The sequence below is a fragment of the Podarcis liolepis genome (assembly GCF_965112155.1).
Source record: "Podarcis liolepis genome assembly, chromosome: 18".
NCBI classification, from domain to species: domain Eukaryota; kingdom Metazoa; phylum Chordata; class Lepidosauria; order Squamata; family Lacertidae; genus Podarcis; species Podarcis liolepis.
Genome location: NC_139572.1, coordinates 1,738,622 through 1,765,938, shown reverse-complemented (window position 1 = coordinate 1,765,938; position 27,317 = coordinate 1,738,622). Strand labels below are relative to the sequence as shown.

The following is a 27,317-nucleotide window of genomic DNA, read 5'->3' as shown; positions in this document are numbered from 1 at the left end:
GAAAGGCTGGGAGTCCGTCAGCAGGTGGCGCCATTGGGGAATGAGAGGCCAGAGCAAACTCATTCCAGCTCTGGCCCCTTCCTCCTCCTCCCCTCTGCTGAGTTCTGCAAGGGCTGAGGTCTGCAAGGAGGAACGAACCACCTTCTGGACTGGCAGTAAGTAGGAAAGCAGGCAGAGGGGCTAAGTTTGTCGTCCCGTTTGCCCTAGACTAGTGACCAGCAACCGCTGAGGGACAGCCTCACATGAAAATCTCATTACTTTATTCTAATGCCCAGGGTTTTAGCAATAACCGTGGGCACCACTGAAACACTGGAGGGAAAGGGGAATCTTGGTGCTATCGCCACACATGCCATCGTCTCAAGATTGCTTCTTGACAGTGCATTACTTTACATGCGAGGAGGGGCGGAGAGATGTAAATGAAAGCCGGGGCAGTCTGGGGCTGCTCTGATTCAGGGAATTAATCCAGGTTAAGCCCTAATTAAGAGGGAGAGGAATGCGGAGGAGAGGGAGAAATTGCAAAAAGGAATGGGAAAAGGGGCCTTTTCTTTAGGTTGCGTCACATTCCGTAATGATAATTTTATTATTTATACCCCGCCCATCTTCCTGGGTTGCCCCAGCTGCTCTGGGTAGCTTCCAACATATATAAAAACATGTTGTTGAGTCGCTTAGTGGTGTCCGCCTCTTGGTGACCCCCTGGACCAGAGCACGCCAGGCCCTCCTGTCTTCCACTGCCTCCCGCAGTTTGGTCAAACTCATGCTGGTAGCTTCGAGAACACTGTCCCACCATCTCGTCCTCTGTCGTCCCCTTCTCCTTGTGCCCTCCATCTTTCCCAACATCAGGGTCTTTTCCAGGGAGTCTTCTCTTCTCCTGAGGTGGCCAAAGTCTTGGAGCCTCAGCTTCAGGATCTGTCCTTCCAGTGAGCACTCAGGGCTGATTTCCTTCCGAATGGAGAGGTTTGATCTTCTTGCAGTCCACGGGACTCTCAAGAGTCTCCTCCAGCACCAGAATTCAAAAGCATTAAACGTTTTAAAAAACCCAAAACCTTCCCTATCCAGGGCTGCCTCCAGATGTCTTCAATCTAAAGGTTGTTGTAGTTACATATCCGTTTGGCACAGGAGTCGCTTAACAGCAAACATTAAAAAATGACTCCCTTGTACACGATTGCCTTCGGACGGCTAGGGGGTCGGATAATTCCAACATTTCTCCGATGAAAATAGGGACGTCCTAAGGAAAATTGAAGGGACGCGGGTGGCGCTGTGGGTTAAACCACAGAGCCTAGGACTTGCCGATCAGAAGGTCGGCGGTTCGAATCCCCGCAATGACGGGGGGAAGCTCCCGTTGCTCGGTCCCTGCTCCTGCCAACCTAGCAGTTTGAAAGCACGTCAAAGTTCAAGTAGATAAATAGGTATAATAATAATAATAATTTGTTTATACTCCGCCCTCCCCAGCCAAGACCGGGCTCAGGGCGGCTAACACCAGGTATAAAAACAATTGATTAAAATACAACTTAAAAACCAGATTAAAATACAACGTTAAAAAGCAGCCTCATTTCAGTAGAAACTCAAATCAAAAACTTTTTGGGGATGAAAACCTGCATCTCTGGGTTGTTTCTGGGGCATAGGAATTTGTTCATATTTTCCCCAAAATATAGTCCAGCCCCCCACATGCTTTGAGGGACAGTGGACCGGCCCACGGCTGGAAAAGTTTGCTGACCCCTGGAATTACGATGCAAACTACTAATAATTATAAATAGCTTTATTAATATGAAGTTAAGTGTTATAACCTGTACAATGCAATTGTAGTTAACACAAGCAGGCAGGGCCCATGACTTACATCACAGGAGCCTACACAACACAAAACACTGTTGCTGTAGGTAGGTTTTATTTTATTTGTCTTTTATCTTATTGTTATGTACTGAGTTGAATAGGATCCAAACTGCAGCAGTCTGATTGGTCCTAGAACAATAGGATCCAAATTGCAGCAGTCTGATTCGTCCTAGAACAATAGGATCCAGAATGCAGCAGTCTGATTGGTCCTAGAACAATAGGATCCAAACTGCAGCAGTCTGATTGGTCCTAGAACAATAGGATCCAAATTGCAGCAGTCTGATTGGTCCTAGAACAATGCAGCAGTATGATTGGTTGGCAGGAACCACCCAATCCTGCTCCAGATATAAGTGAATCCACAACCTGATTGGCTTACAGTAGAATTCCCAAATTAGCCAATCATTGTGTAAATAATGTATATAAAGCAGATACTTTGAGGGGACTTCCATTCATTCCTCCTCACCACTATGAGCTGAATAAAGAGCATGAAATCACTTTGCGACTCTGAGTATATTTCACTTATATTTTGGAAATGTACATCCAGTTGTTTCTCCGCCCTTTAAACATCTCCAGGCAGAGAGCTCACTGTTCTCCTTTAAATCGGTTCATGAGGACCAGAAACTTGGAAAAGGATGCTGACATCCTGAATTAAGCTGGATGTTGAGAGATGCAGGGCAGACAAAACAACAGGATGCTGGCTGACTCAGCAGCCAGCCTTCTCTGACCATCTTCTGAAGAATGAGATCGGCACCAGATGCAAACCTGGTTTGCAGGCGGTTGAGGTGTGGTCCAGGTGAGCAGCTCAATTAAACCCGTGAGCGCAGAAACCAGTTCATCGCTTCCTTGCCGGGTTTCCAAACAGATTGGCTGTTGCTCCGTCACGGAGCGGTGGCTTTTCCCCAGAAGCGAGAAGCGAGATTTAGTTACCCTTAAAGGCAAGACGGAACAAGAGCCACACTCCAAGGGTTTCGTATGGGCCTGTTTAAAAACGACTCCCTGCCACTTGGGTTTCCCAATCAAGTAGATCGGAGAATCTGATCGAAATGTGCAATGCAGCTGCCACGTAAGTCTTTCTCAATATAATAATAATAATAATAATTAATAATAATAATAAGGTATTTTATACCCTGCCCATCTGGGCAGCTCCCAACCAAATATTAAAAACACAATACAGCATTAAACAGAGACATGGGTGTCGCTGCGATCTAAACCACAGAGCCTAGCACTTGCCGATCAAAAGGTTGGCGGTTCGAATCCCCGCAACGGGGTGAGCTCCTGTTGCTCGGTCCCAGCTCCTGCCAACCTAGGAGTTCTAAAGCACACCAATGCAAGTAGATAAATAGGTACCGCTCTGGAGGGAAGGTAAACGGCGTTTCCATGCGCTGCTCTGGTTCGCCAGAAGCGGCTTAGTCCTGCTGGCCACATGACCCAGAAGCTGTACGCCGGCTCCCTCGGCCAGTAAAGCGAGATGAGTGCCGCAACCCCAGAGTCGGTCATGACTGGACCTAATGGTCAGGGGTCCCTTTACCCTTTATCTTTTATAGCATTAAACATTAAAAGCTTCCCTAAACAGGGCTGCCTTCAGGTGTCTTCTAAAAGTCTGGTAGTTGTTTTTCTCTTTGACATCTGGTGGGAGGGTGTTCCACAGGGTGGGCGCCACCACCAAGAAGGCCCTCTGCCTGGTTCCCTGTAACCTCACTTCTCGCAGTGAGGGAACCGCCATAAGACCCTTGGAGCTGGACCTCAGTGTCCGGGCAGAACGATGGAGGTGGAGACGCTCCTTCAGGTCTACTGGGCTACTGGAGGATTCTGTGATTCTGTGATTCTATGATTCTATGATCTGCAAGGCAAATGTGACAATCATTCATCCTATTGCTTAAGCATCTAATCTCTGGCGGATGCAACACTGTGGACCAGACAATTGCTCCATCTAGAGCACACACATGGAAACAGCAGCCCAAAAATCTGGGCGGCTTCCAACATAAACAAAAACACAATTGAACATGAAACATTTTTTAAAAAATCTTCCCTATCCAGGGCTGCCTTCCGATGTCTTCTAAAGGATGTAGAGTTACTTATCTCTCCTTAGCTCCTAGGGTCACATAACTCCATCCCCTCTAACATTTCTCTGATGAAAATAGGGACGTCCTAGGGAAGTCCTAAGGAAATCAGCCCTGGGTGCTCACTGGAAGGGCAGATCCTGAAGCTGAGGCTCCAAGACTTTGGCCACCTCGGGAGAAGAGAAGACTCCCTGGAAAAGACCCTGATGTTGGGAAAGATGGAGGGCACAAGGAGAAGGGGACGACAGAGGACGAGATGGGGGGACAGTGTTCTCGAAGCGACCAGCATGAGTGTGACCAAACTGCGGGAGGCAGTGGAAGACAGGAGGGCCTGGCGTGCTCTGGTCCAGGGGGTCACGAAGAGGCGGACACGACTAAATGACTGAACAACAACAACAACAAGGAAATGCGGGACATTCTGGGATCAAATCTGAAACCGGGATGGCTTCTGTAAATCTGGGACTGTCCCTGGAAAATAGGGAGGCTCTGTATTATTCCTGAAACTGCCTCCCAGAGCCGTCCAGATCTCCAGGTCCCTGTTGTTGTTGCTTAGTCGTTTAGTGGTGACCGCCTCTTCATGACCCCCTGGACCAGGGGTTTGTTCGGTTACTTATTGCCGCAGCTGCAAAGATGGACAGAAACGGCTTCACCGCAGTGGGCAGCAAGGAGTTAGCTGGGTCTGCGGTCAGAATAAGAGCGCTGAGAAAAATAGAGTGAAATATGATCAACCAAGGCTTGTGGAGAGAGAAGAGGCAGAGCCACCACGTCAGAGCAAAAGCACTTTGTTCTGCCTTTCCAGTCCATGGAGGGGTTTGGCTGGCATGTAGGGTGGTTTCCAAAGAAATTGGAGAGTTAAGGCAGAACAGTTCCTTGTCGGGTCAACTGCGCAATCCACCACCTGCCAACTCTCTGAAGCAAGTGGACTCTGTCTGTTTCTTTGGATTGAAATTGAGGACATGCCACGCAACACCAGTTTTGCACCCGAAAGGGGTTAGCTCATTTTGGGGTGTGCATCAAACCCCACTGTATTTCTGTAAGGTAAAGGGACCCCTGACCGTTAGGTCCAGTCGTGGCCGACTCTGGGGTTGCGGCACTCATCTCGCTTTACTGGCCGAGGGAGCCAGCATACAGCTTCCGGGTCATGTGGCCAGCAGGACTAAGCCGCTTCTGGCGAACCAGAGCAGCGCACGGAAACGCCGTTTACCTTCCCGCCGGAGCGGTACCTATTTATCTACTTGCACTTTGAGGTGCTTTCGAACTGCTAAGTGGGCAGGAGCAGGGACTGAGCAACGGGAGCTCACCCCGTCATTGCGGGGATTCGAAACGCCCTTTTAAAAATATAGGTCTGGGTGTTCTGCACAGCACTAGGCAGCTGTGGTTGGTGACAAATTGAGCTTCGTCATGCATTGGCACATAGGCAAATTCACTCCCACGGGAGGCAGTGAGAGCCAGCAACGTTAATGGCTGTAAGAGAAGATTAGGCAAACATCCCCTCCAACGTTTCTCCCCTGAAAATAGGGATGTCCTATTCCATCCCCTCCCACATTTCTCCCATGAAAATAAAGGTAAAGGTAAAGGTACCCCTGCCCGTTTGGGCCAGTCTTGCCAGACTCTAGGGTTGTGCGCTCATCTCACTCTATAGGCCGGGAGCCAGCGCTGTCTGCAGACACATCCGGGTCACGTGGCCAGCGTGACAAGCTGCATCTGGTGAGCCAGCGCAGCACACGGAACGCCGTTTACCTTCCCGCTAGTAAGCGGTCCCTATTTATCTACTTGCACCCAGAGGTGCTTTCGAACTGCTAGGTTGGCAGGCGCTGGGACCGAACGACGGGAGCACACCCCGCCGCGGGGATTCGAACCGCTGACCATGCGGTCGGCAAGTCCTAGGCGCTGAGGTTTTACCCACAGTGCCACCCGCGTCCCTGAAAATAGGGACGTCCTATTCCATCCCCTCCAACGTTTCTCCCCTGAAAAGAGGGACGTCCTATTCCATCCCCTCCAACGTTTCTCCCGTGAAAAGAGGGACATCCTATTCCACCCCCACCAACGTTTCTCCCGTGAAAATAGGGAGTTATGCGACACCTTAGCCAAGCAGATAAGTAAACACACAACTTTAGAAGACATCTGAAGGCAACCCTGTAGAGAGGCGTTTTTAAAAAAAATATTTAATGTCTGACTATATTTTTATGTCTGTTGGAAGCCGCCCAAAGTGTCTGGGGCAACCCAATCCGATGGGTGGGGTATAAATAATTAGATTGTTATTATTGTTATGGAACAGGACATCTCTGTTTTCACCGGTGAAATGTTGGAGGGTTATGTTGTGTGTGTGTGAGAGAGGAAGAGAGGTGGAAACTGGAGCCGTGCTGATGAATAGCTTGGCACAGGTAGACTATCCCGGTTTGCGGAGGCTCCATTTACGGATTTGAACAGCCTCCACGTGTGTGAAAGCCGGTTCGATTTTGCGTGTGGGTGTTTTGTGTGGGCACAACCCCCGGCAGCATGCCAGCCGGGCGAGGGAGAGGTGAAAGGAGATACCTTACACCTGGCTGGAAAGGATTTATCCTCCGAGGAACAGGTGAGCGAGTCTTGCAGGTATCGTCATGGGAAAGGCGCTGGCAGGTGGGGGCTTAGAGGGAGAGAGAGAGAGAGACGAGACAGGAAGACTGGCGAGAGTGGCGCTCCCTTGTCAGTCAATGCAGATTTTAAGGGCCGCCCAGGTGTCTTGGCAGTGCCAGCCTCACCTCTCTGCCACATCTAGCAAATCGCTCAAGGGCCTCAGAGGCATCCCTGGCAGAGGGTATATCTCACCTGACTCCAGGGAGGCAGGCAGGTAGGTAAGGTGTGCCAACTCCTGGTTGCTATGGAGCCGCCGGCTTTTGAGATGCGACCTTAATGAGGACCCTGGGGCAGTCGTCGGGAGGGGAGGGAAAAATAAACGAGGAAAATGGAGATAATTTCTTCCCCACCGCCCGAAGACCTTAAGAAGAGGCTGACTGCTGCTTGATCGGGATCTATCTAAGTCCAGGAACGTGCCTCTCGGCGGCCGAGGTGATGCCTCGACGGGGAGCCCCGCAAGCAGTGAGAAATTTTCTACCTTTATTCAGGTTTGGGTACAATCAGAACAGGGAAACGTGGAAAATGCAAGGATACAGAGGTTGATTTTGATAGCCGCGAGGCGGGAGGGAAAGAAGTCGCTAGGCTCTGAAGATAATGGTGATGTGAATGTATATAATTAGATGGAAAATAAATAAAAAATGTATCTAAAAAATAAAGCCCGCAAGCAGAATCGGACTGCAGCGGTGATTTACCCCTTTGCGCCCACGAATGGTGCAAACCTCTTTTTTTTCTAGGGAAAAATTTGGGGGGACTCACCGCGAAGTTTGTTTGTTTATTGAGGGCCCCATCTCAGTGCCACCCAGGCGGTGGAGAAATCTAAGATGCGGTTACCGTATTTTTTGCTCTATAAGACTCACTTTTTCCCTCCTAAAAAGTAAGGGGAAATGTGTGTGCGTCTTATGGAGCGAATGCAGGCTGCGCAGCTATCCCAGAAGCCAGAACAGCAAGAGGGATTGCTGCTTTCGCTGCGCAGAGATCCCTCTTGCTGTTCTGGCTTCTGAGATTCAGAATATTTTTTTTCTTGTTTTCCTCCTCCAAAAACTAGGTGCGTCTTGTGGTCTGGTGCGTCTTATAGAGCGAAAAATACGGTAATAAACTCTAGGAGACAATGATCAGCATTGGACACGGCCTCAACTTTACCGTTTACAGATATAGGTGGGACATTAGGCGTATTAAAAGAAGGAGGAGGAGGAGGAAGAATTATTTGGTTTTTAGAAAGTTAAGGGAACGCAATTCACCCTGAGTTCCTGCTCCAAAAATAATATCCCCGGTGCAATCCATGTGAGTTTGTCAGGGATTGTGGGAAATAGATGACTCATCAGAGCAGTTTGGAGTGATTCTGCAATTACAGGATTCTGCGATTGCGAAGGAAGGGAGTTGAGGATTCAAGTAGGCTGATGTTTACATGGTCTCCAGGTAATGCAAGGCGACGTTTAGGACTGGCAAAAGGAACTGGATATTATTGGGCTGGAGACAGTGTTTGTCTCTCTGTGTTTTGGGGCCGTTGCAGGAACCCTAAGATGTCAAAACGATAAAATAAATGTTCATAAACACAGGGGGTATTCTGAAATGCAACCCTGAATCCATTTTCGACTATGTTAAATGACCCCGTAGTAGAAGGAATTATCCGGGGAAGAATAGGTTTTGGTTTTGTTTTCAATATGTCAGTCTTGTTAAATAAATAAACTGCTATCAGCTGCTTGGGATGAACTGCAAAACCGGTCCGGCAAGTATCTTTTAAGCAGAGCAGACAGTCCACAGAGCATCTTCTGTCCATCAACAGGTGTAAATTTGTGAGCAGGATTCAAAAGGATGACCCAGAACGGTCAAGTCAGGGCAATCAGCAAACATTTACAGACAAGAGAGAAGCCACACTCTCAAATTTCCGTTGTAGACAGCCTTTTTCTGCGACACCATACCCTCCAACGTTTCTCCAATGAAACTACAGTGGTACCTCGGGTTAAGTACTTAATTCGTTCCGGAGGTCCGTACTTAACCTGAAACTGTTCTTAAGCTGAAGCAGCTAATGGGGCCTCCCGCTGCTGCTGTGCTGCCGCCGCCGCACAATTTCTGTTCTCATCCTGAAGCAAAGTTCTTAACCTGAAGCACTATTTCTGGGGTAGCGGAGTCTGTAACCTGAAGCGTATGTAACCCGAGGTACCACTATAAACCCTCCCTATACAGGGCTAAGGGAAGTGGGTGGCGCTGTGGTCTAAACCACTGAGCCTCTTGGGCTTGCCGATCAGAAGGTCGGCGGTTCGAATCCCCACAATGACGGGGTGAGCTCCCGTTCCTCGGTCCCTGCTCCTGCCAACCTAGCAGTTCAAAAGCACGTCAGAGTGCAAGTAGATAAATAGGTACCACTCCGGCGGGAAGGTAAACGGCGTTTCCGTGCGCTGCTCTGGTTCGCCAGAAGCGGCTTAGTCCTGCTGGCCACATGACCTGGAAGCTGTGTGCGGACAAACACCAGCTTTTGGTTTGGGAACGGAATTTCCGGAACGGATTAAGTTTGAGAACCAAGGGACCACTGTATTTTTTTTAAAAAATGCAACGTACAGAGTCTTCTAAAGGAAACATACACCCCAACAGCCCACCTCCAGCTGAGACACTGAGTCCATCCATTTCCCCCTTGTTTTATGAGGCATGACGGGGACAGATTGAAATTTGCCTATTCAAAGGACTGGCTAAACATCAAAGAGAAAAATTATCCTGCGGAATCAGGCCAGATGCCTTCTCTGTTTACCAGAATCTTCCAGGTCCGTGTGTGTGTGTGTGTGTGTGAACTTCTCAGTTCAAAGATCTCCAGAATTCTTTTGCTGGGATTCCTCCATTGCAGGGGTCAGACTGGATGACCTCTGGAGGGACCCATCCAATCCCGCAATTCTAGGATTCTCCGAAATGCTGTTACAGCAGCTTGAAAGCAGCATAAGGTGGGACCCAGTTTTTAACATTGTTAAAAACGCCCATTTTCCCATAAACCTGTTAGGCTAGTTTATACGTTCAGCATCCTTTCTGGAATAAGTTAACTTAATGGACCAACTTCTCTCTCTATTATTTTTATTATCTTTATTGCATTTTTAAACAATTACGGAGAAAGCATGAATTAAGCATGACATCCAAATATTCAAAAAGAAAAAGCAAAAAATATACGGAAAAAGTAAAAATATAAAAAGGAAAGGAAAAGGAAAAAGAAAGAAAAATGATAAATAATAAAAATCGAAAAAGAACGAGTCGAGCGCACAAAATTGTTCAAAGGATACAAAGCGAAATGCTGAAACGAGCTTTCGGTATTCGCGAAAGATAAGTGAAATATTGTGTGGAATGCGTCAAGTATATGGTTCTTTTAGTCGCTGCTGCTAAGGGGTGGCGAATCTGACCCAAATACATGACTGGTGCAGTCTGTCTAATCTACCTCTCTGCCCATCTCTTTGATTTCTAGGGACCAAAATGGCCAACCAGGATGACTCCAAATCCCAACCAGGTAGCTGAGAACGTGGACCTGAGATTGCTTCTTTCCTCTTCCCTCCCAACCTGCTTTCCTTTTATGTCATGGTTTTTTACATTGTAAGCCTGAGGGTTCCTTCCTTCCTTCCTTCCTTCCTTCCTTCCTTCCTTCCTTCCTTCCTTCCTTCCTTCCTTCCTTCCTTCCTTCCTCCCTCCCTCCCTCCCTCCCTCCCTCCCTCCCTCCCTCCCTCTTTCTTTCTTTCTTTCTCTCTTTCTCTCTTTCTCTCCTTTCTCTCTTTCTCTCTTTCTCTCTTTTCCCCTTCCTTCCTCCCTCCCTCCCTCCCTCCCTCTCCCCTCCCTCTTTCTTTCTTTCGCTCTTTTTCCCTTCCTTCCTTCCTTCCTTCCTTCCTTCCTTCCTTCCTTCCTTCCTTCCATTCGTTCTCTCTTTCTCTCTTTCTCTCTCTCTTTCTCTTCTCTCTTTCTCTCTTTCACGATTTGTAAGCCACTCTGAAAGCCATCTGTGACTGAAGAGTGGGATTTTTAAAAAACAAAAAGAATAATAAGAACCAGTCTTTAAATTACGTATATTAAGAGGGAGACAGAGACCTAGCAAACGGTCTCTGTGAACCTCAAACTAAGCGCTCCAGATTAATTGGAGGGGTGGGGGTTCTGGAGCTCTCGCAATATCCCAGGGTTCTAGACTCCTGTCTGCTTTGGTTTATAGACCTCACTTGCTATTTCAGGGTACTGGGCTCATTTGTCCTCTGGACATCCATTTCCCCCTTTACGGTTCTAGGTGCCTCTTGGGTTCTAGATCTCTCTAGCTGTGTTCCAGGCATCTCTTTTCTCTCATGGGGTTCTAGGCTGCTCTCTGCAAACAGTGCTACCTCTGATGTCTTCTTCCCTACCTCTCTTTGTCCAGATTTCACCTGGATCGTGAAGGCGAACGACCGGGCATACCACGAGCAGTTTCACACGACCTACGCCTGGTGCCTGAAGAAGAAAAAATATGCTGTAAGGAAATAGAACCTCTGTTTTATTGATCTTGTAGCTTATGGCAAGTCCAGTTCCACCCCCTTCCCCAAAGCTTCGGTGCTTACTGCAAATTATATTTCCTTTTCTTAAGCAGCAGAGTCACTGCAGCTTGGATAAAACATGACTCGGTTCTAGAAGGGGCGGCCTAAGCGTTAGGCAACCTGCAGTAACAAAATCCTTAATAATAATAATTATTTATAGCTCGCACATCTGGCTGAGTTTCCCCAGCCACTCTGGGCGGCTCCCCATCAAGTGTTAAAAACAGTCCAGCGTTAAATATTAAAAACTTCCCTGAACAGGGCTGCCTTCAGATGTCTTTTAAAGATAGGATAGCTGCTTATTTCCTTCACCAGCAGCCAGACTGGTGACTGGGAGCGGCCGCCGAGACCATATAACACTGATCTTGAAAGACCTACATTGGCTCCCAGGACGTTTCTGAGCACAATTCAAAGTGTCGGTGCTGACCTTGAAAGGTCTAAACGGCCTTGGCCCAGTATCCCTGAAGGAGCGTCTCCACCCGGGACACCGGGGTCCATCTCCCGAGGGCCTTCTGGTGGTTCCCTCCCTGCGAGAAGTGAGGTTACAGGGAACCAGGCAGAGGGCCTTCTCGGTGGTGGCGCCCGCCCTGTGGAACGCCCTCCCACCAGATGTCAAAGAGAACAACAACTACCAGGCTTTTAGAAGACATCTGAAGGCAGCCCTGCTCAGGGAAGTTTTTAATGTTTGATGTATTACAGTATTTTAATATTTTTTGGAAGCCGCCCAGAGTGGCTGGGGAATAAATAATATATTATTATTATTATTATTATTATTATTATTATTATTATTATTAACTCAAATAAGTCTCAGAACGCACATCTTTGTTTATTTATTTTTGTCTTTCCACCTTCGTGTTCAGGGCAACGGCATCAAGACAGCCAAGTATAATGTCCTCACGTTTCTCCCGCTTAACTTGTACGAACAACTTCATCGGCTGGTTAATATATACTTCATCTTCATCATCCTCCTGCAGGTAAGGGGCTTCTCATGTATTTGGGAACGGGGGTGTCCCAAAGTGGAATTCTGGAGCAAGCTAATGGGTTGTGTGTGTGTCAGTGACCCCTAGCGCCTGTTGCGCTAAGCATCAAGACTGGGAGATCTTCAAAGAAACAGATATAAAATACAGCGGTACCTTGGTTTTCGAACATCTCCGTTGATGAACATTTCGGTTTATGAATGCCGTAAAGCCGGAAGTACAGTGGTACCTTGCTTCTCAAACTTAATCCCTTCCGGACGTTCGTTCCAAAACCAAAGCGTTCCAAAACCGAAGTGTGCTTTCCCATAGGAAGTAACGCAAAACGGATTAATCCGTTCCAGACTTTTAAAAACAGCCATTTAATGTGAACTTTACTATCTAATAAGACCATTGATCCATAGAATGAAAGCAATAGTTAATGCGCTGTAAAGGTAAAGGGACCCCTGACCGTTAGGTCCAGTCGTGACCGACTCTGGGGTTGCGGCGCTCATCTCGCTTTATTAGCCGAGGGAGCCGGCGTACAGCTTCCGGGTCATGTGGCCAGCAGGACTAAGCCGCTTCTGTCGAACCAGAGCAGTGCACGGAAACGCCGTTTACCTTCCCGCCGGAGTGGTACCTATTTATCTAATTGCACTGGCATTCTTTTGAACTGCTAGGTTGGCAGGAGCAGGGACTGAGCAACGGGAGCTCACCCCGTCATTGCGGGGATTCGAACCGCCGACCTTCTGATCGGCAAGTCCTAGGCTCTGTGGTTTAAATAAGACCGTATTGTAGATGATAAAAATTAAAGCTAATTTCCCCCCCCCTTACCTAGACTGATGGCGGTTATTGTTTGGATGGGGGGCTTTTATCCATTTCTGCAGTCAATCAATCAATCAATCAGTAGCTGAACTGGCTTCCAAACCATTGTGAGAAATCTCCGAATATTCATTGTTCCTGGCTTGTCTTCTGTTTCAGACTGTTCCCCAGATCTCCACGCTTCCCTGGTTTGCTCTCCTCTTCCCCCTCACGCTCCTGCTGTCCATCAGAGGCGTCCGAGACCTGATTGATGACATTGTAAGTCTGGGTTGGCACGTTGGGGACCCCTCATAGCTCTCTCGCCCACAAATTTAATCTTATCAGGGTTCCCTTTTCAGACAATATAGGAACAGGGCTTTTAGTGCTTTTAGTTGGAGGATGAATGGCAGCTAACAGATTGAGGTTAAATCCTGACAGGAGTACTGTTTTGGGGGGAACAGGAGGCAGGTGGGTGTGGAGGACTCCCTGGTCCTGAATGGGGTAACTGTGCCCCCGAAGGACCAGGTGCGCAGCCTGGGGGTCATTTTGGACTCACCGCTGTCCATGGAGGCGCAGGTCAATTCTGTGTCCAGGGCAGCTCCATCTGGTACGCAGGATGAGACCCTCCCTGCCGGCAGACTGTCTGGCCAGAGTGGCGCATGCTCTAGTTATCCCCCGCTTGGACTACTGCCATACGCTCTATGTGGGGCTACCTTTGAAGATGACCCAGAAACTACAACTAATCCAGAATGTGGCAGCTGGACTGGGGACTGGGAATGGCCGCCGAGACCATATAACACCGGTCCTGAAAGACCTACATTGGCTTTCAAGATGTTTCGGAGCACAATTCAAAGTGTTGGTGCTGACCTTTCAAGCCCTAAACGGCTTCGGTCCAGTATATCTGAAGGAGCGTCTCCACCCCCATCGTTCTGCCCGGATACCAGGGTCCAGCTCCGAGGGCCTTCTGGCAGTTCCCTCCCTGCGAGAAGCAACTTTACAGCGAACCTGGCACAGGGCCTTCTCGGTGGTGGCGCCCTCCCATCAGATGTCAAGGAAACAACTACCGGACTTTTAGAAGACATCTGAAGGCAGCCCTGTTTAGGGAAGCTTTTAATGTTTAATAGACTATTGTATTTGAATATTTTGTTGGAAGCCACCCAGAGTGGCTGGGGAAACCTAGCCAGGTATAAATAATAAGTTGTTGTTGTTGTTCTTAGTCTGCACATCCTGGGAATTTATGTAGGACAGGCAGGATAAACCTGGCCTTTTTGTCTATATAGTATTGGCAATGGAAATAATCTTTTTTCTCTCCTCCTTTCACTCCGCAGGGCCGTCATCATAGCGACTGGGAGATCAACAGCCGCCCTTGCGAGATTTTGACGGGGAAAAGGTGAGGAGAGCTGGAAGAGAAGGGGGAGGGGTCTTCCGTGCTGCCAGGTGCCCATCAGGGGCAGTGGCGTAGCGTGGGTTGTCAGCACCCGGGGCAAGGCAAGTAATTTGCGCCCCCTAACCCGTGGATTTGCGCCCCCTAACCCGTGGATTTGTGCCCCCTAACCCGTGGATTTGCGCCCCCTAACCCATGGATTTGCGCCCCCTAACCCTAACCCCCAGATGTTGCGCCCGGTGCGGCCGGCCCCCCCTGCACCCCCCACGCTACGCCACTGATCAGGGGAAGCCCACCAGCGGCTGGCATTCAGGGGGCATTGACTGTCTTGAGACTGGACCACCCCTGCCCTTCACCCTCGCTCTCCTTTACAGCTGCTCAGCTCCACGGAGGTCCTCTGCGGCAAGTGTGGGGCTGAACAGTTGAGCCCCACGGTGGGGGGCGGGGGGCGGGTGTCAAGCCACAGCATGAGCCTCTTCCTTTTCATGTGCACGGCTGGCTCCTGAAGGCAGCTGATTCTCTCTCCTTGTTCCCTCCAACCCAGTTTCATCCAGAAGAAATGGCGGGATATCTGCGTGGGTGATATCGTCTGCCTCCGTAAGGACAGCATTGTGCCTGTAAGTTCCTTCCTCCCCTTCCTTCCTTCCTTCCTTCCCTTCTTCCCTCCCTTTCTCCTTCATTCCTTCGTTCCTTTGTTCGTACATTCATTTGTTTCTTCCCTCCTTCCCTCCCTTTCTCCTTCGTTCCTTCATTTGTTCATTCATTCGTTGGTTTCTTCCCTCCTTCCTTCCTTCTCTCTCCCCTTTCTTCCTTCCTTCCTTCCTTCCTTCCTTCCTTCCTTCCTTCCTTCCTTCCTTCCTTCCTTCCTCCCTCCCTCCCTCCCTCCCTCCCTCCCTCCCTCCCTCCCTCCCTTCTTTCCTTTCCCCCTTCCTTCCTTCCTTTCCCCCTTCCTTCCTCCCTTCCTCCCTTCCTCCCTTCCTCCCTCCCTCCCTCCCTCCCTCCCTTCCTTCTTTCCTTTCCCCCTTCCTTCCTTCCTTCCTTCCTTCCTTCCTTCCTTCCTTCCTTCCTTCCTTCCTTCCTTCCTTCCTTCCTTCCTATCTTCCTCCCTCCCTCCCTCCCTTTCTCTTTCCTTCCTGCCTGCCTGCTTCTCTCTCTCTCTCTCTCTCTCTCTCTCTCTCTCTCTCTCCTCCCTCCCTCCCTCCCTCCCTTCTTTCCTTTCCCCCTTCCTTCCTTCCTTCCTTCCTCCCTCCCTCCCTCCCTCCCTCCCTCCCTCCCTCCCTTCCTTCCTTCCTTCCTTCCTTCCTTCCTATCTTCCTTCCTTCCTTCCTTCCTTCCTTCCTTCCTTCCTTCCTTCCTTCCTTCTTTCCTTTCCCCCTTCCTTCCTCCCTCCCTCCCTCCCTCCCTCCCTCCCTCCCTCCCTTTCACCTTCCTTCCTTCCTTCCTTCCTTCCTTCCTTCCTTCCTTCCTTCCTTCCTTCCTTCTTTCCTTCTTTCCCTCCCTCCCTCCCTCCCTCCCTCCCTCCTTCCCTTTCTTGGTGGATGGCTGAAAGGATGCCTGAATTTACTCTGGGAAAGAGGTCCATGGCTGCTTTGGCCCAATCGGCCACTCCATGGGCGATAGTTCCCACCCCCCTGCGCTATTTACAACTGCTCAGCCCACCAGGGAGCCTGTCTCAGGTGTTCTGCTCTCTTCCGCAGGCTGACCTCCTCTTGCTCTCTAGCACAGAGCCAAACAGCCTCTGCTACGTGGAGACGATGGACATTGACGGGTAAGGCTGCTTCTTATGTTGTTTTCTTCTTTTTAAGCCATCGCTGCCATTCTGGGCTGGGGTTGGGCGCTCCTCTGTGCACCTCCCTCTACCTGAGAGAATTTCCCCTATAAACAAATCCCTGTAAATGAATAGGCTCATCGTTCACAGACGGCCTGCGGTTTCCCCCCACTGATAAATTCCCTCTCCATCCTTCCTTCGCAGAGAGACCAACCTGAAGTACCGGCAAGCTCTCTTGGTGACGCACGAGCAGTTGACCAACGATGGGAGCATGGCTGCTTTTGACGGTGAGTGTCAGTCGCCAGAACCTCCTGGCAAATAGAAGGGGAAGAAATGGAGGCAGTGAGAGATTTCACTTTCTTGGGCTCCATGATCACTGCAGATGGTGACAGCAGTCATGAAATTAAAAGACGCCTGCTTCTTGGGAGAAAAGCGATGACAAACCTAGACAGCATCTTAAAAAGCAGAGACATCACCTTGCCAACAAAGGTCCGTATAGTTCAAGCTCTGGTTTTCCCACTAGTGATGTATGGAAGTGAGAGCTGGACCACAAAGAAGGCTGATGGCCGAAGAATGGATGCTTTTGAATTATGGTGCTGGAGGAGACTCTTGAGAGTCCCATGGACTGCAAGAAGATCAAACATCTCCATTCTGAAGGAAATCAGCCCTGAGTGCTCACTGGAAGGACAGATCCTGCAGCTGAGGCTCCAAGACTTTGGCCACCTCAAGAGAAGAGAAGACTCCCTGGAAAAGACCCTGATGTTGGGAAAGATGGAGGGCGCAAGGAGAAGGGGACGACGGAGGACGAGATGGTGGGACAGTGTTCTTGAAGCTACCAGCATGAGTTTGACCAAACTGCGGGAGGCAGTGGAAGACAGGAGGGCCTGGCGTGCTCTGGTCCAGGGGGTCACAAAGAGGCGGACACCACTAAAAGATTAAACAACAACAACAACTTTTCATTCTCAAAAGTTTTCCACTGGTGTTTAGCGCTTTATGCCGTTGATTCCTTGGAATGTGTGTGCGTGTGTTTTCTGCTTTGTGGTTTTCTTAAGCTAGATATTTAGTCCAAGTAATCATCATCATCATCATCTTTGGCGATTACTCATAGCAGAGTAATAATAATAATAATAATAATAATAATAATAATAATAATAATAATAATAATTTATACCCCACCCATCTGGCTGGGCTTCCCCAGCTGCAGTAATGCATCAAACATTAAAAGCTTCCCTAAACAGGGCTGCCTTCAGGTGTCTTCTAAAAGTCTGGTAGTTCTTTATCTCCTTGACATCTGGTGGGAGGGTGTTCCACAGGACAGGCGCCACTACCGAGAAGGCCCTCTGCCTGGTTCCCTGTAACTTGGCTTCTCGTAGTGAGGGAACTGCCAGAAGGCCCTCTGAACTGGACCTCAGTGTCCGGGTAATAATAATAATATATTCAATTTATACACTGCCCTCTACCTGGAGGTCTCCGGGCGGTTCACAAACAAAACCATAATATATAAAATCAAAGCAAAAACAGTAACCCAATTTTAAAAACCCGCAAAAGAGCCACATTCTAAAAGGGTGTTGGGTGTCAATAAGATCAAGCAAAGGCCTGGTTAAAAAGGAACGTTTCTGCCGGGCGCCTAAAGGTGTATAATGAAGGCAACAGGCGAACTTCCCTGGGGAGAGCGTTCCACAGACGGGGAGCCACTGCAAAGAAGGCCCCGTTCTCATGTTGCCGCCCTCTGCGCCTCTCGAGTAGACGGCACACGAAGGAGGGCCTTGGAAGATGATTTGTTGGGAGCCACCCAGAGTGGCTGGGGAAATCCAGCCAGATGAGCAGGGTATAAATTATTATTATTATTATTATTATTATTATTATTATTATTATTGATTGCATGTCGCAGAGGGAAAGAGGGAGTCTCTGGACAGCAGAAAGACAAAACTTAAATTTTTGCCTCTCCTTTTTCTAAACTCCACAGGGGTAATCACTTGCGAGGAGCCGAACAGCCGGATGCACAGTTTTGTGGGGACGTTGGATTGGCACGGAGAGAAATATTCCCTCGACAGTGAGAAACTCTTGTTGCGGGGCTGCAAGGTGCGCAACACAGAGGCCTGCTACGGCCTCGTCATCTACGCAGGTGAGCTGAGCCCCGTCTTTGCAGCACGGCCTTATCTACCTACTTCATTGGTTTCGATTTGTTCGGCGCTTTTCTCACAGAGGGTCCCCAAAACGCCCACCTTAAAAACCCACCTTCCCTTGGGAGGTTCAGGGCAGCTAAGAGAAACCCCTTCATGCAAGTTAACCTGTGGAACTCACTTCCACAGGGAGCAGCGATGCTCACTGACTTAAAAAGAGGGTTACACAACGTACAGATTTTTTTAAAAAAAATATTGCAAGGGATTCCTGCAAATCTAAGGCATTCATGCTGGTATATTCCTTTTTATGCATGCTTTTACTTAACAACACGCTTTTCGTAAAGGTCGTGGTTTGGAGAGGTGCATCGCAAAATTCGGATCGGTGCAAATTTCGAAGGGGAGCAGATCTCACACTGTTTCAGAAAGGGCAAATTTGCTAGATTTGCCCCCATCCAGATTCTCCCCCTCGTCCCTACACAGAGTAGACCCATTGGAATGAATGGACACGGCTAACTTAGGTCCGTTTATTTAAAAGGGTTCGCTGTGAGTCGAGCGTAGTTGGCTACAATCTATGCACAGCCCTGATATTTTGTGAAAGTACAGAAATACTTTATATATATCTTAAAAAGCAGAGACATCACCTTGCCAACAAAGGTCCGTATAGTTAAAGCCAAGGTTTTCCCAGTAGTGATGTATGGAAGTGAGAGCTGGACCATAAAGAAGGCTGATGGCCGAAGAATGGATGCTTTTGAATTCTGGTGCTGGAGGAGACTCTTGAGAGTCCCATGGACTGCAAGAAGATCCAACCTCTCCATTCGGAAGGAAATCAGCCCTGAGTGCTCACTGGAAGGACAGATCCTGAAGCTGAGGCTCCAATACTCTGGCCACCTCAGGAGAAGAGAAGACTCCCTGGAAAAGACCCTGATGTTGGGAAAGATGGAGGGCGCAAGGAGAAGGGGACGACAGAGGACGAGATGGTGGGACAGTGTTCTCGAAGCTACCAGCATGAGTTTGACCAAACTGCGGGAGGCAGTGGAAGACAGGAGGGCCTGGCGTGCTCTGGTCCAGGGGGTCACGAAGAGGCGGACACTACTAAACGTCTAAACAACAACAACAACATATATAAAGTTAGGCCCCTGGCGATGCTACAATGTCGGTGTGCCTATCCTGAGCTGAGCATTGCAACAGACGTTCCCGAAACGCCTTTTCCTGTGCCGAAATTCCGCAACATAAAGGCTCTATTCTTCCTCCTTTTCCCCTCTCAACCCTGTGCCCTGGGCTGACTTCTGAAAGCAGGAAGCATTAAGAAACTCGCCGTACCAGTTTCCCCCAGGCCTTTAGTGACGCCTAATCTCACGACAGATCTCTGGCCACACCGGGTAACAGCAGCAGCAATGCGGAGGCAGTTTAGGAAAGATTACAAGCCGGTTTGACACGGTTTCTTGACACACACACAAGAGAGAAGCAGCTGCGTTGGTCTGGGTTAGCCAAAGTCCCGCCCTGCAAATTATTATTAATTATTATAATTATCATTGTGGGACTACAACTCCCATCGTCCATTTCCACTCTCCCACTGAGCGTGCTGAAAGGTAAAGGGACCCCTGACCATTAGGTCCAGTCGTGGCCGACTCTGGGGTTGTGGCGCTCATCTCGCTTTATTGACCGAGGGAGCCGGCGTACAGCTTCTGGGTCATGTGGCCAGCAGGACTAAGCCGCTTCTGGCGAACCAGAGCAGCGCACGGAAACGCCGTTTACCTTCCTGCCGGAGCGGTACCTATTTATCTACTTGCACTTAGGGGTGCTTCCGAACTGCTAGGTGGGCAGGAGCAGGGACCGAGCAACGGAAGCTCACCCCGTCATTGCGGGGATTTGAACTGCCAACCTTCTGATCGGCAAGTCCTAGGCTCTGTGGTTTAACCCACAGCGCCACCCGCATCCCACTGAGCGTGCTAGAGCCCTCCAAAAGTCACAAGCGCTACCTGCTTTCTTGGAGTTGAAGTTGCACAGTGCAAAGATGGAGTTTGCAAAAACATCCTCCACAGACTTGGCTGAGTGTCAGGCCTAATGAGCGGAGCAGCTCTTTCCTCCATGAACATCAGTTATAGAGATCGATAGTCCCTGTCTCCTCCCCAGGGCTTTTCCCAAGCAATCGGAGACTACGCCTGAATGCAGCCAACGTCTCCTCCGCCCTTTTCACGCCTCTCCTGGTTCTAGGTTGTCGCAGAAAGAGGAGAGACTCTTGTGCCTCTTCCCCAGCCAAACTCATCTCTGCCTCTTGGCTTCCCTCCTCTCCAGCCTTCTGCGCCTTCTCTTTGTTTTTAAAGTTTTCATTTTTACTTTTCAAGTTTATGGATTTCATTAGTTTTGCAGCCAATTTTCACAGGAGAAACGTTGGAGGGACTGGAATAGGACGTCCCTATTTTCAGGGGAGAAACGTTGGAGGGGATGGAATAGGACGTCCCTCTTTTCAGGGGAGAAACGTTGGGGGGGATGGAACAAGATGTCCCTCTTTTCAGGGGAGAAACGTTGGAGGGGATGGAACAGGACGTCCCTATTTTCAGGGGAGAAACGTTGGAGGGGATGGAATAGGGCGTCCCTATTTTCAGGGGAGAAACGTTGGAGGGGATGGAACAGGACGTCCCTATTTTCAGGGGAGAAACATTGGAGGGGATGGAATAGGACGTCCCTATTTTCACAGGAGAAACGTTGGAGGGGATGGAATAGGACGTCCGTCTTTTCAGGGGAGAAACGTTGGAGGGGATGGAATAGGACGTCCCTATTTTCAGGGGAGAAACGTTGGAGGGGATGGAATAGGACGTCCCTCTTTTCAGGGGAGAAATGTTGGAGGGGATGGAATAGGACGTCCCTATTTTCAGGGGAGAAACGTTGGAGGGGATGGAATAGGACGAACCTATTTTCAGGGGAGAAACGTTGGAGGGGATGGAATAGGACGTCCCTATTTTCAGGGGAGAAACGTTGGAGGGGATGGAATAGGACGTCCCTCTTTTCAGGGGAGAAACGTTGGGGGGGATGGAACAAGATGTCCCTCTTTTCAGGGGAGAAACGTTGGAGGGGATGGAACAGGACGTCCCTATTTTCAGGGGAGAAACGTTGGAGGGGATGGAATAGGGCGTCCCTATTTTCAGGGGAGAAACGTTGGAGGGGATGGAACAGGACGTCCCTATTTTCAGGGGAGAAACATTGGAGGGGATGGAATAGGACGTCCCTATTTTCACAGGAGAAACGTTGGAGGGGATGGAATAGGACGTCCGTCTTTTCAGGGGAGAAACGTTGGAGGGGATGGAATAGGACGTCCCTATTTTCAGGGGAGAAACGTTGGAGGGGATGGAATAGGACGTCCCTCTTTTCAGGGGAGAAATGTTGGAGGGGATGGAATAGGACGTCCCTATTTTCAGGGGAGAAACGTTGGAGGGGATGGAATAGGACGAACCTATTTTCAGGGGAGAAACGTTGGAGGGGATGGAATAGGACGTCCCTATTTTCACGGGAGAAATGTTGGAGGGGATGGAATAGGACGTCCCTCTTTTCAGGGGAGAAACGTTGGGGGGGATGGAACAAGATGTCCCTCTTTTCAGGGGAGAAACGTTGGAGGGGATGGAACAGGACGTCCCTATTTTCAGGGGAGAAACGTTGGAGGGGATGGAATAGGGCGTCCCTATTTTCAGGGGAGAAACGTTGGAGGGGATGGAACAGGACGTCCCTATTTTCAGGGGAGAAACATTGGAGGGGATGGAATAGGACGTCCCTATTTTCACAGGAGAAACGTTGGAGGGGATGGAATAGGACGTCCGTCTTTTCAGGGGAGAAACGTTGGAGGGGATGGAATAGGACGTCCCTATTTTCAGGGGAGAAACGTTGGAGGGGATGGAATAGGACGTCCCTCTTTTCAGGGGAGAAATGTTGGAGGGGATGGAATAGGACGTCCCTATTTTCAGGGGAGAAACGTTGGAGGGGATGGAATAGGACGAACCTATTTTCAGGGGAGAAACGTTGGAGGGGATGGAATAGGACGAACCTATTTTCATCAGAGAATTGTATTCAAACGTCTCCCCTCCGCAGGCTTCGATTCCAAAATCATGAAAAACTGTGGGAAAATCAAGCTGAAGAAGACCAAACTCAGCCATCTGATGGATCGCTTGGTGCTACTGGTAAGAAGATTTGGCTGTCCCTCCCTGATATTTATGTGTATCTCCTCACCCATGGGAGCTGGAAGTTTTCTTTTCTTTTCTTTTCTTTTCTTTTCTTTTCTTTTCTTTTCTTTTCTTTTCTTTTCTTTTCTTTTCTTTTCTTTTCTTCTTTCGGCAAAGTAATAATCATAAACAAAGAAGAATAAAAATGTGCACCCCATCACCGAGACCATTCCATTGTGACTATCCAACCTCCCAAAATTTCAACACCTCTTGCGACGGCTTGACCCCTTTTCCATTTTAACAGTACAAATTCTTCAAACACCTTCCATATCTCCTCAAAATCATTTCTCCTGTGTATTCCCCCTCTTACCTTAATAGCACATGTTCATTTATCATGAATCACTATATCCCACAGTTCCCCAGTGAAAATAGGGACGTCCTACCAAACGCCCACTTATTCGCCAACGGAAATTGTGACGTCCTAAGGAAAAGCGGGACATTCCAGGATAAAATCATCATCATCATCATCATCATCATCAACCTTTATTGCGGTCCAGAGACCCAACAAATCGTTACAAAGCAATACACAATTCAGACAGCCTTCCTCCAGGTCAAACAAGCATTTTGTGCGGAATATAGGGATCATTGGTTCTTGCAACCGCCGATAAAAACCTCGCCACTGCTAATGTTCTAGCGTTTGTCCGGTCTTCCAATAGGAACCTGACCTAGCGAGCCTCTGATTTTCCCAGGAAAGGTACCAGCGAGGGTAGTATCAGTTTAGCCCTGGCTTGCTCGTATATTGCACAGTGCAACAAAATATGTTTTATAGAGTCGATGTCTTGAGCACACGAGCCAAGTCTGTCCTGGTAGGGAACTCCTCTCAAGACTGCAGAAGGAAAGACGCTTAGTCTGGCTTTGGTGAAAAGCCTTCGATAATTTGGTACTGTCAGGTTTTTAATGTAAGATATTAACTTAAAGACATGCCCATATTGCACTCCTACTGCCAGCGGACTACAGACTGCGTGTGATCGAGATCGCAAGTCACTGTGTGCAGTATCCCATAATCTTTGCTTTAACATCTTTTGGGTGCCTTCATAACCCAGGTAGTACAGTTGGGGGGGGGGTGAGGATAAAATCAGAAACTGGGGCAGCTTCTGTAAATCCAGGATTGACCTTGGAAAACTGGGACGCTTGGTGGGTTTGGAGTTGGGAGTGACTGGTCCAGAGTCTTCTCCCCACGAAGGGCTGACCCTTCTTCGCTTCTCTCCGCAGATCACCATCTCACTCTTCCTCATCTCCTTCGGCCTGGCGGTCGGATCCGGAGTCAGTGCCGAGAAGTTCCGGGAACAGCATGCCTACCTCTTTGCTTTCTACAGCACCACGAGCTCCATCCAGTATGCCTTCTTTGCCTTCTGGGGCTTCCTCATCCTTCTCAGCCTGGTCATCCCCATGTCTATGCTCATCACGTAAGTCGTCAGCTGCCTCCTCTTCCTCGGACGGCTGTGATTGGAGAGGCATGAGAGAACCGTGTCTCAGCATGGACTGCCTCACTTGGGGGTCCATATTGACTGGTTTGCGGGAATACGGGACGCGGGTGGCGCTGTGGGTTAAACCACAGAGCCTAGGGCTTGCCGATCAGAAGGTCGGTGGTTTGAATCCCCGCAATGACGGGGTGAGCTCCCGTTGATCGGTCCCAGCTCCTGCCAACCTAGCAGTTGGAAAGCACCTCAAAGTGCAAGTAGATAAATAGGTACCGCTCCGGCGGGAAGGTAAACGGCGTTTCCGTGCGCTGCTCTGGTTCGCCAGAAGCGGCTTAGTCCTGCTGGCCACATACCCGGAAGCTGTAGGCCGGCTCCCTCGGCCAGTAAAGCGAGATGAGCACCGCAACCCCAGAGTCGGCCACGACTGGACCTAATGGTCAGGGGTCCCTTTACCTTTATTGACTGGTTCACGGGAGTATAGGGTCAGCCAACAAGGACAATGCGGGTTGGATTATACAGCCCCTGGAAACTCCTTCCAGCTCTAAAATTCCAAGTGGTACCTTGGGTTAAGAACTAAATTCGTTCCAGAGCTCCATTCTTAACCTGAAACTGTTCTTAACCTGAAGCACCACTTTAGCTAATGGGGCCTCCTGCTGCCACTGCGTGATTTCTGTTCTCATCCTGAAGCAAAGTTCTTAACCTGAGGGAATATTTCTGAATTAGTGGAGTCTGTAACCTGAAGCGTATGTAACCTGAAGCGTCTGTGATCTGAAGGTACTACTGTATACCACTTTTCCTGGGAACATAACATTCCTCGTTGGCTAACTCCTTAGTCAATCGCAGTAACATTCTGTGGTGCCCAGAACTGGACACAGTACTCCAGGTGAGGTCTGACCAGAGCAGAATACAGTGGCACTATTACTTCCCTTGATCTAGATGCTATACTCCTATTGATGCAGCCCAGAATTGCATTGGCTTTTTTAGCTGCCGCGTCACACTGTTGGCTCATGTCAAGTTTGTGGTCAACCAAGACTCCTAGATCCTTTTCACATGTACTGCTCTCAAGCCAGGTGTCACCAGGGAGTCCACAAGCTAGGAGGAGCATTCTGATGTTCAGTAGGCTGTTCCAGGTTTGCGCCACAAGCCACAAAAATCTTCTTTGCCCGTTCAGTGATCGTGGATTTGTTCTTCCCGGCGCAGGTTCGAATTCATATACCTGGTCAACAGTTGTTTCATCAACTGGGACAGAGAAATGTACTACGCTCCGAAGGACATGCCAGCGAAAGCTCGGAGCACCAGTCTGAACGACCAGCTGGGGCAGATAGAATACGTCTTCTCGGATAAGACGGGGACGTTGACCCAGAACATCATGACCTTCAAGAAATGTTGTATCAACGGGGTGATATACGGTAAAGTCCCATTGGGATCTCACTGGGATTTGGGAAAAAGTCCTACATTTCTGTCTAGGCAAGCTTCAGAATGGGCAGGGCGACAGATGCAAATTTTTTTTAACCTTTTGCGTGCCAGGGTAGCTTTTGCACACTCTTTTAAAAAATCATTTATTTGGTTTTCCAAATTAAAATTTTAAAGTCCAACTTACAACTTCGAAACAAGATCCCGGGGAATCTCCCAGACTTCCCTGCTCCTCCCCTTTGTGGGGAATCATTTCCTCTTGCACTTTTTACGATAATCCAGAATCTTTTCACCTCTCCATTGTGTCCAAAATTCGCCATTCAACTACAAGTGATATTTACAGTCCTGCTAACCATTTTAACCGTTTTACAATGGTTTTTAAGATTAGTTATAATTCCCCCCCCCCATTCCTTCTTAACGTTTTGGTCTTCCTGATTTCTGATTCTTCCTTTTGGAAATATTTGCAGGTTCGCAGAACAGCGCTCAAGACAAGTCTATGGTAGGTTGCATATTCTTGCTGTAAATAACAGTGGTGCCCCGCAAGACGAATGCCTCGCAAGACGGAAAACTCGCTAGACGAAAGAGTTTTCCGTTTTGGAGGTGCTTCGCAAAACGAATCTCCTATGGGCTTGCTTCGCAAGACGACAATGTCTTGCGAGTTCCTGCTGGTTTTTCCCCCCTCCCCCCTTTTTCTAAGTCGCTAAGCCGCTTATCAGCTGATCCGATCAGCAGATAAGCCACTAAAAGCAGCTAAAAGCCGCTAATAGTGCTAATAGCGCTAAGCCGCTTATCAGCTGATCCGATAAAAGCCGCTAAAAGCCTCTAAAAGCCTCTAATAGCGCTAATAGCGCTAATCCGCTAATCCTTCAATGGGCTTGCTTCGCAAGACGAAAAAAACCGCTAGACGAAGAGAATCACAGAACGGATTCTTTTCGTCTTGCGAGGCACCACTGTGCATGAGTTCCTCAAGAGATTGGTTTGCTTTATGACTGCACCCCAAGCCAGGGTTTCTCATTCCATGGTTTATTAAAACCATGGTTTCTTGTGGCGTGCGAGCCCAGCAGCTTAACCATGGTTTGCTGTCAACAGTTTGCCAGGTTTTGTTTGAAACGCCGTGCCCCAAACGACAAAACAAGAAGCGAGACTGCCTGGGAAGCGAACCCTGGTTGAACTGATGTTTGCTAAGCAAACCATGGCTTAGCATTATGTGCTAACCGAGCCACTGTTGCCACATGAAAGAGGTCTGTGCACATGAGAGCTATTGACATATTGGACTTCTATGAAGCTGGAGTGTGGGAATCTTCTCTTGCCACAAGGCCCACACTGTGGAAACGTTCTTCTCTGAAAGCTTACGAGCAGCTATATTTCTGTGTGAGTGTCTGGAGGATGGATGGCAGCCAACAGATTGAGGTTGAATCCTGACAAGACAGAAGGACTGTTTCTGGGGGGACAGGGGGCGGGCAGGTGTGGGGGACTCCCTGGTCCTGAATGGGGTCACTGTGCCCCTGAAGGACCAGGTGCGCAGCCTGGGGGTCATTTTGGACTCAGCGCTGTCCATGGAGGTGCAGGTCAGTTCTGTGTCCAGGGCAGCTCCATCTGGTACGCAGGATGAGACCCTTCCTGCCCACAGACTGTCTGGTCAGAGTGGTGCATGCTCTAGTTATCTCCCGCTTGGACTACTGCCATCTCTCTATGTGAGGCTACCTTTGAAGGTGACCCAGAAACTACAATTAATCCAGAATGTGGCAGCTAGACTGGGGATTGGGAGCGGCCATCGAGACCATATAACACCGGTCCTGAAAGACCTACATTGGCTCCCAGGACGTTTCCGAGCACAATTCAAAGTGTTCATGTTGACCTTTAAAGCCCTAAACGGCACAGAATCCCTGAAGGAGCGTCTCCACCCCCATCGTCCACCCCAGACACTGAGGTCCAGCACCGAGGGCCTTCTGGCGGTTCCCTCCCTGCGAGAAGCGAGGTTACAGGGAACCAGACAGAGGGCCTTCTCAGTGGTGGCACCCATCCTGTGGAACACCCTCCTATCAGATGTCAAGGAGATAAACAACTATCTGACTTTTAGAAGACATCTGAAGGCAGTCCTGTTTAGGGAAGTTTTTAATGTTTTATCGTGTTTTAAATATATTCTGTTGGAAGCCGCCCAGAGTGGCTGGGGAGACCCAGCCAGATGGGTGGGGTATAAATAATAAATTGTTGTTGTTTCTG

The 27,317-nt window shown here is 49.1% G+C and overlaps 1 protein-coding gene across 5 annotated transcripts in view; it reads left to right on the top strand.

The window, feature by feature from the left end:
• ATP8B3 (ATPase phospholipid transporting 8B3) overlaps window positions 1-27,317 on the top strand; it is a 51,256-nt gene that overhangs the window by 1,360 nt on the left and 22,579 nt on the right. Inside the window, exons 1-14 of one of the 5 annotated variants that reach the window (XM_083483634.1) lie at window positions 2,666-2,890; window positions 9,943-9,984; window positions 10,870-10,961; window positions 11,881-11,994; window positions 12,955-13,053; window positions 14,103-14,164; window positions 14,703-14,775; window positions 15,856-15,926; window positions 16,131-16,213; window positions 17,893-18,051; window positions 22,130-22,218; window positions 23,473-23,666; window positions 24,882-25,090; window positions 25,562-25,593. In XM_083483634.1, coding sequence (XP_083339760.1) covers window positions 2,878-2,890; window positions 9,943-9,984; window positions 10,870-10,961; window positions 11,881-11,994; window positions 12,955-13,053; window positions 14,103-14,164; window positions 14,703-14,775; window positions 15,856-15,926; window positions 16,131-16,213; window positions 17,893-18,051; window positions 22,130-22,218; window positions 23,473-23,666; window positions 24,882-25,090; window positions 25,562-25,593 — 1,332 coding nt within the window. In that variant the 5' untranslated portion in view covers window positions 2,666-2,877. Of the gene's footprint in view, window positions 1-2,665; window positions 2,891-6,335; window positions 6,463-6,532; window positions 6,718-6,741; window positions 6,966-9,942; window positions 9,985-10,869; window positions 10,962-11,880; window positions 11,995-12,954; window positions 13,054-14,102; window positions 14,165-14,702; window positions 14,776-15,855; window positions 15,927-16,130; window positions 16,214-17,892; window positions 18,052-22,129; window positions 22,219-23,472; window positions 23,667-24,881; window positions 25,091-25,561; window positions 25,594-27,317 lie in introns of those variants that run through there. The other 4 variants (XM_083483632.1, XM_083483635.1, XM_083483636.1 and 1 more) reach the window with 4 other exon arrangements.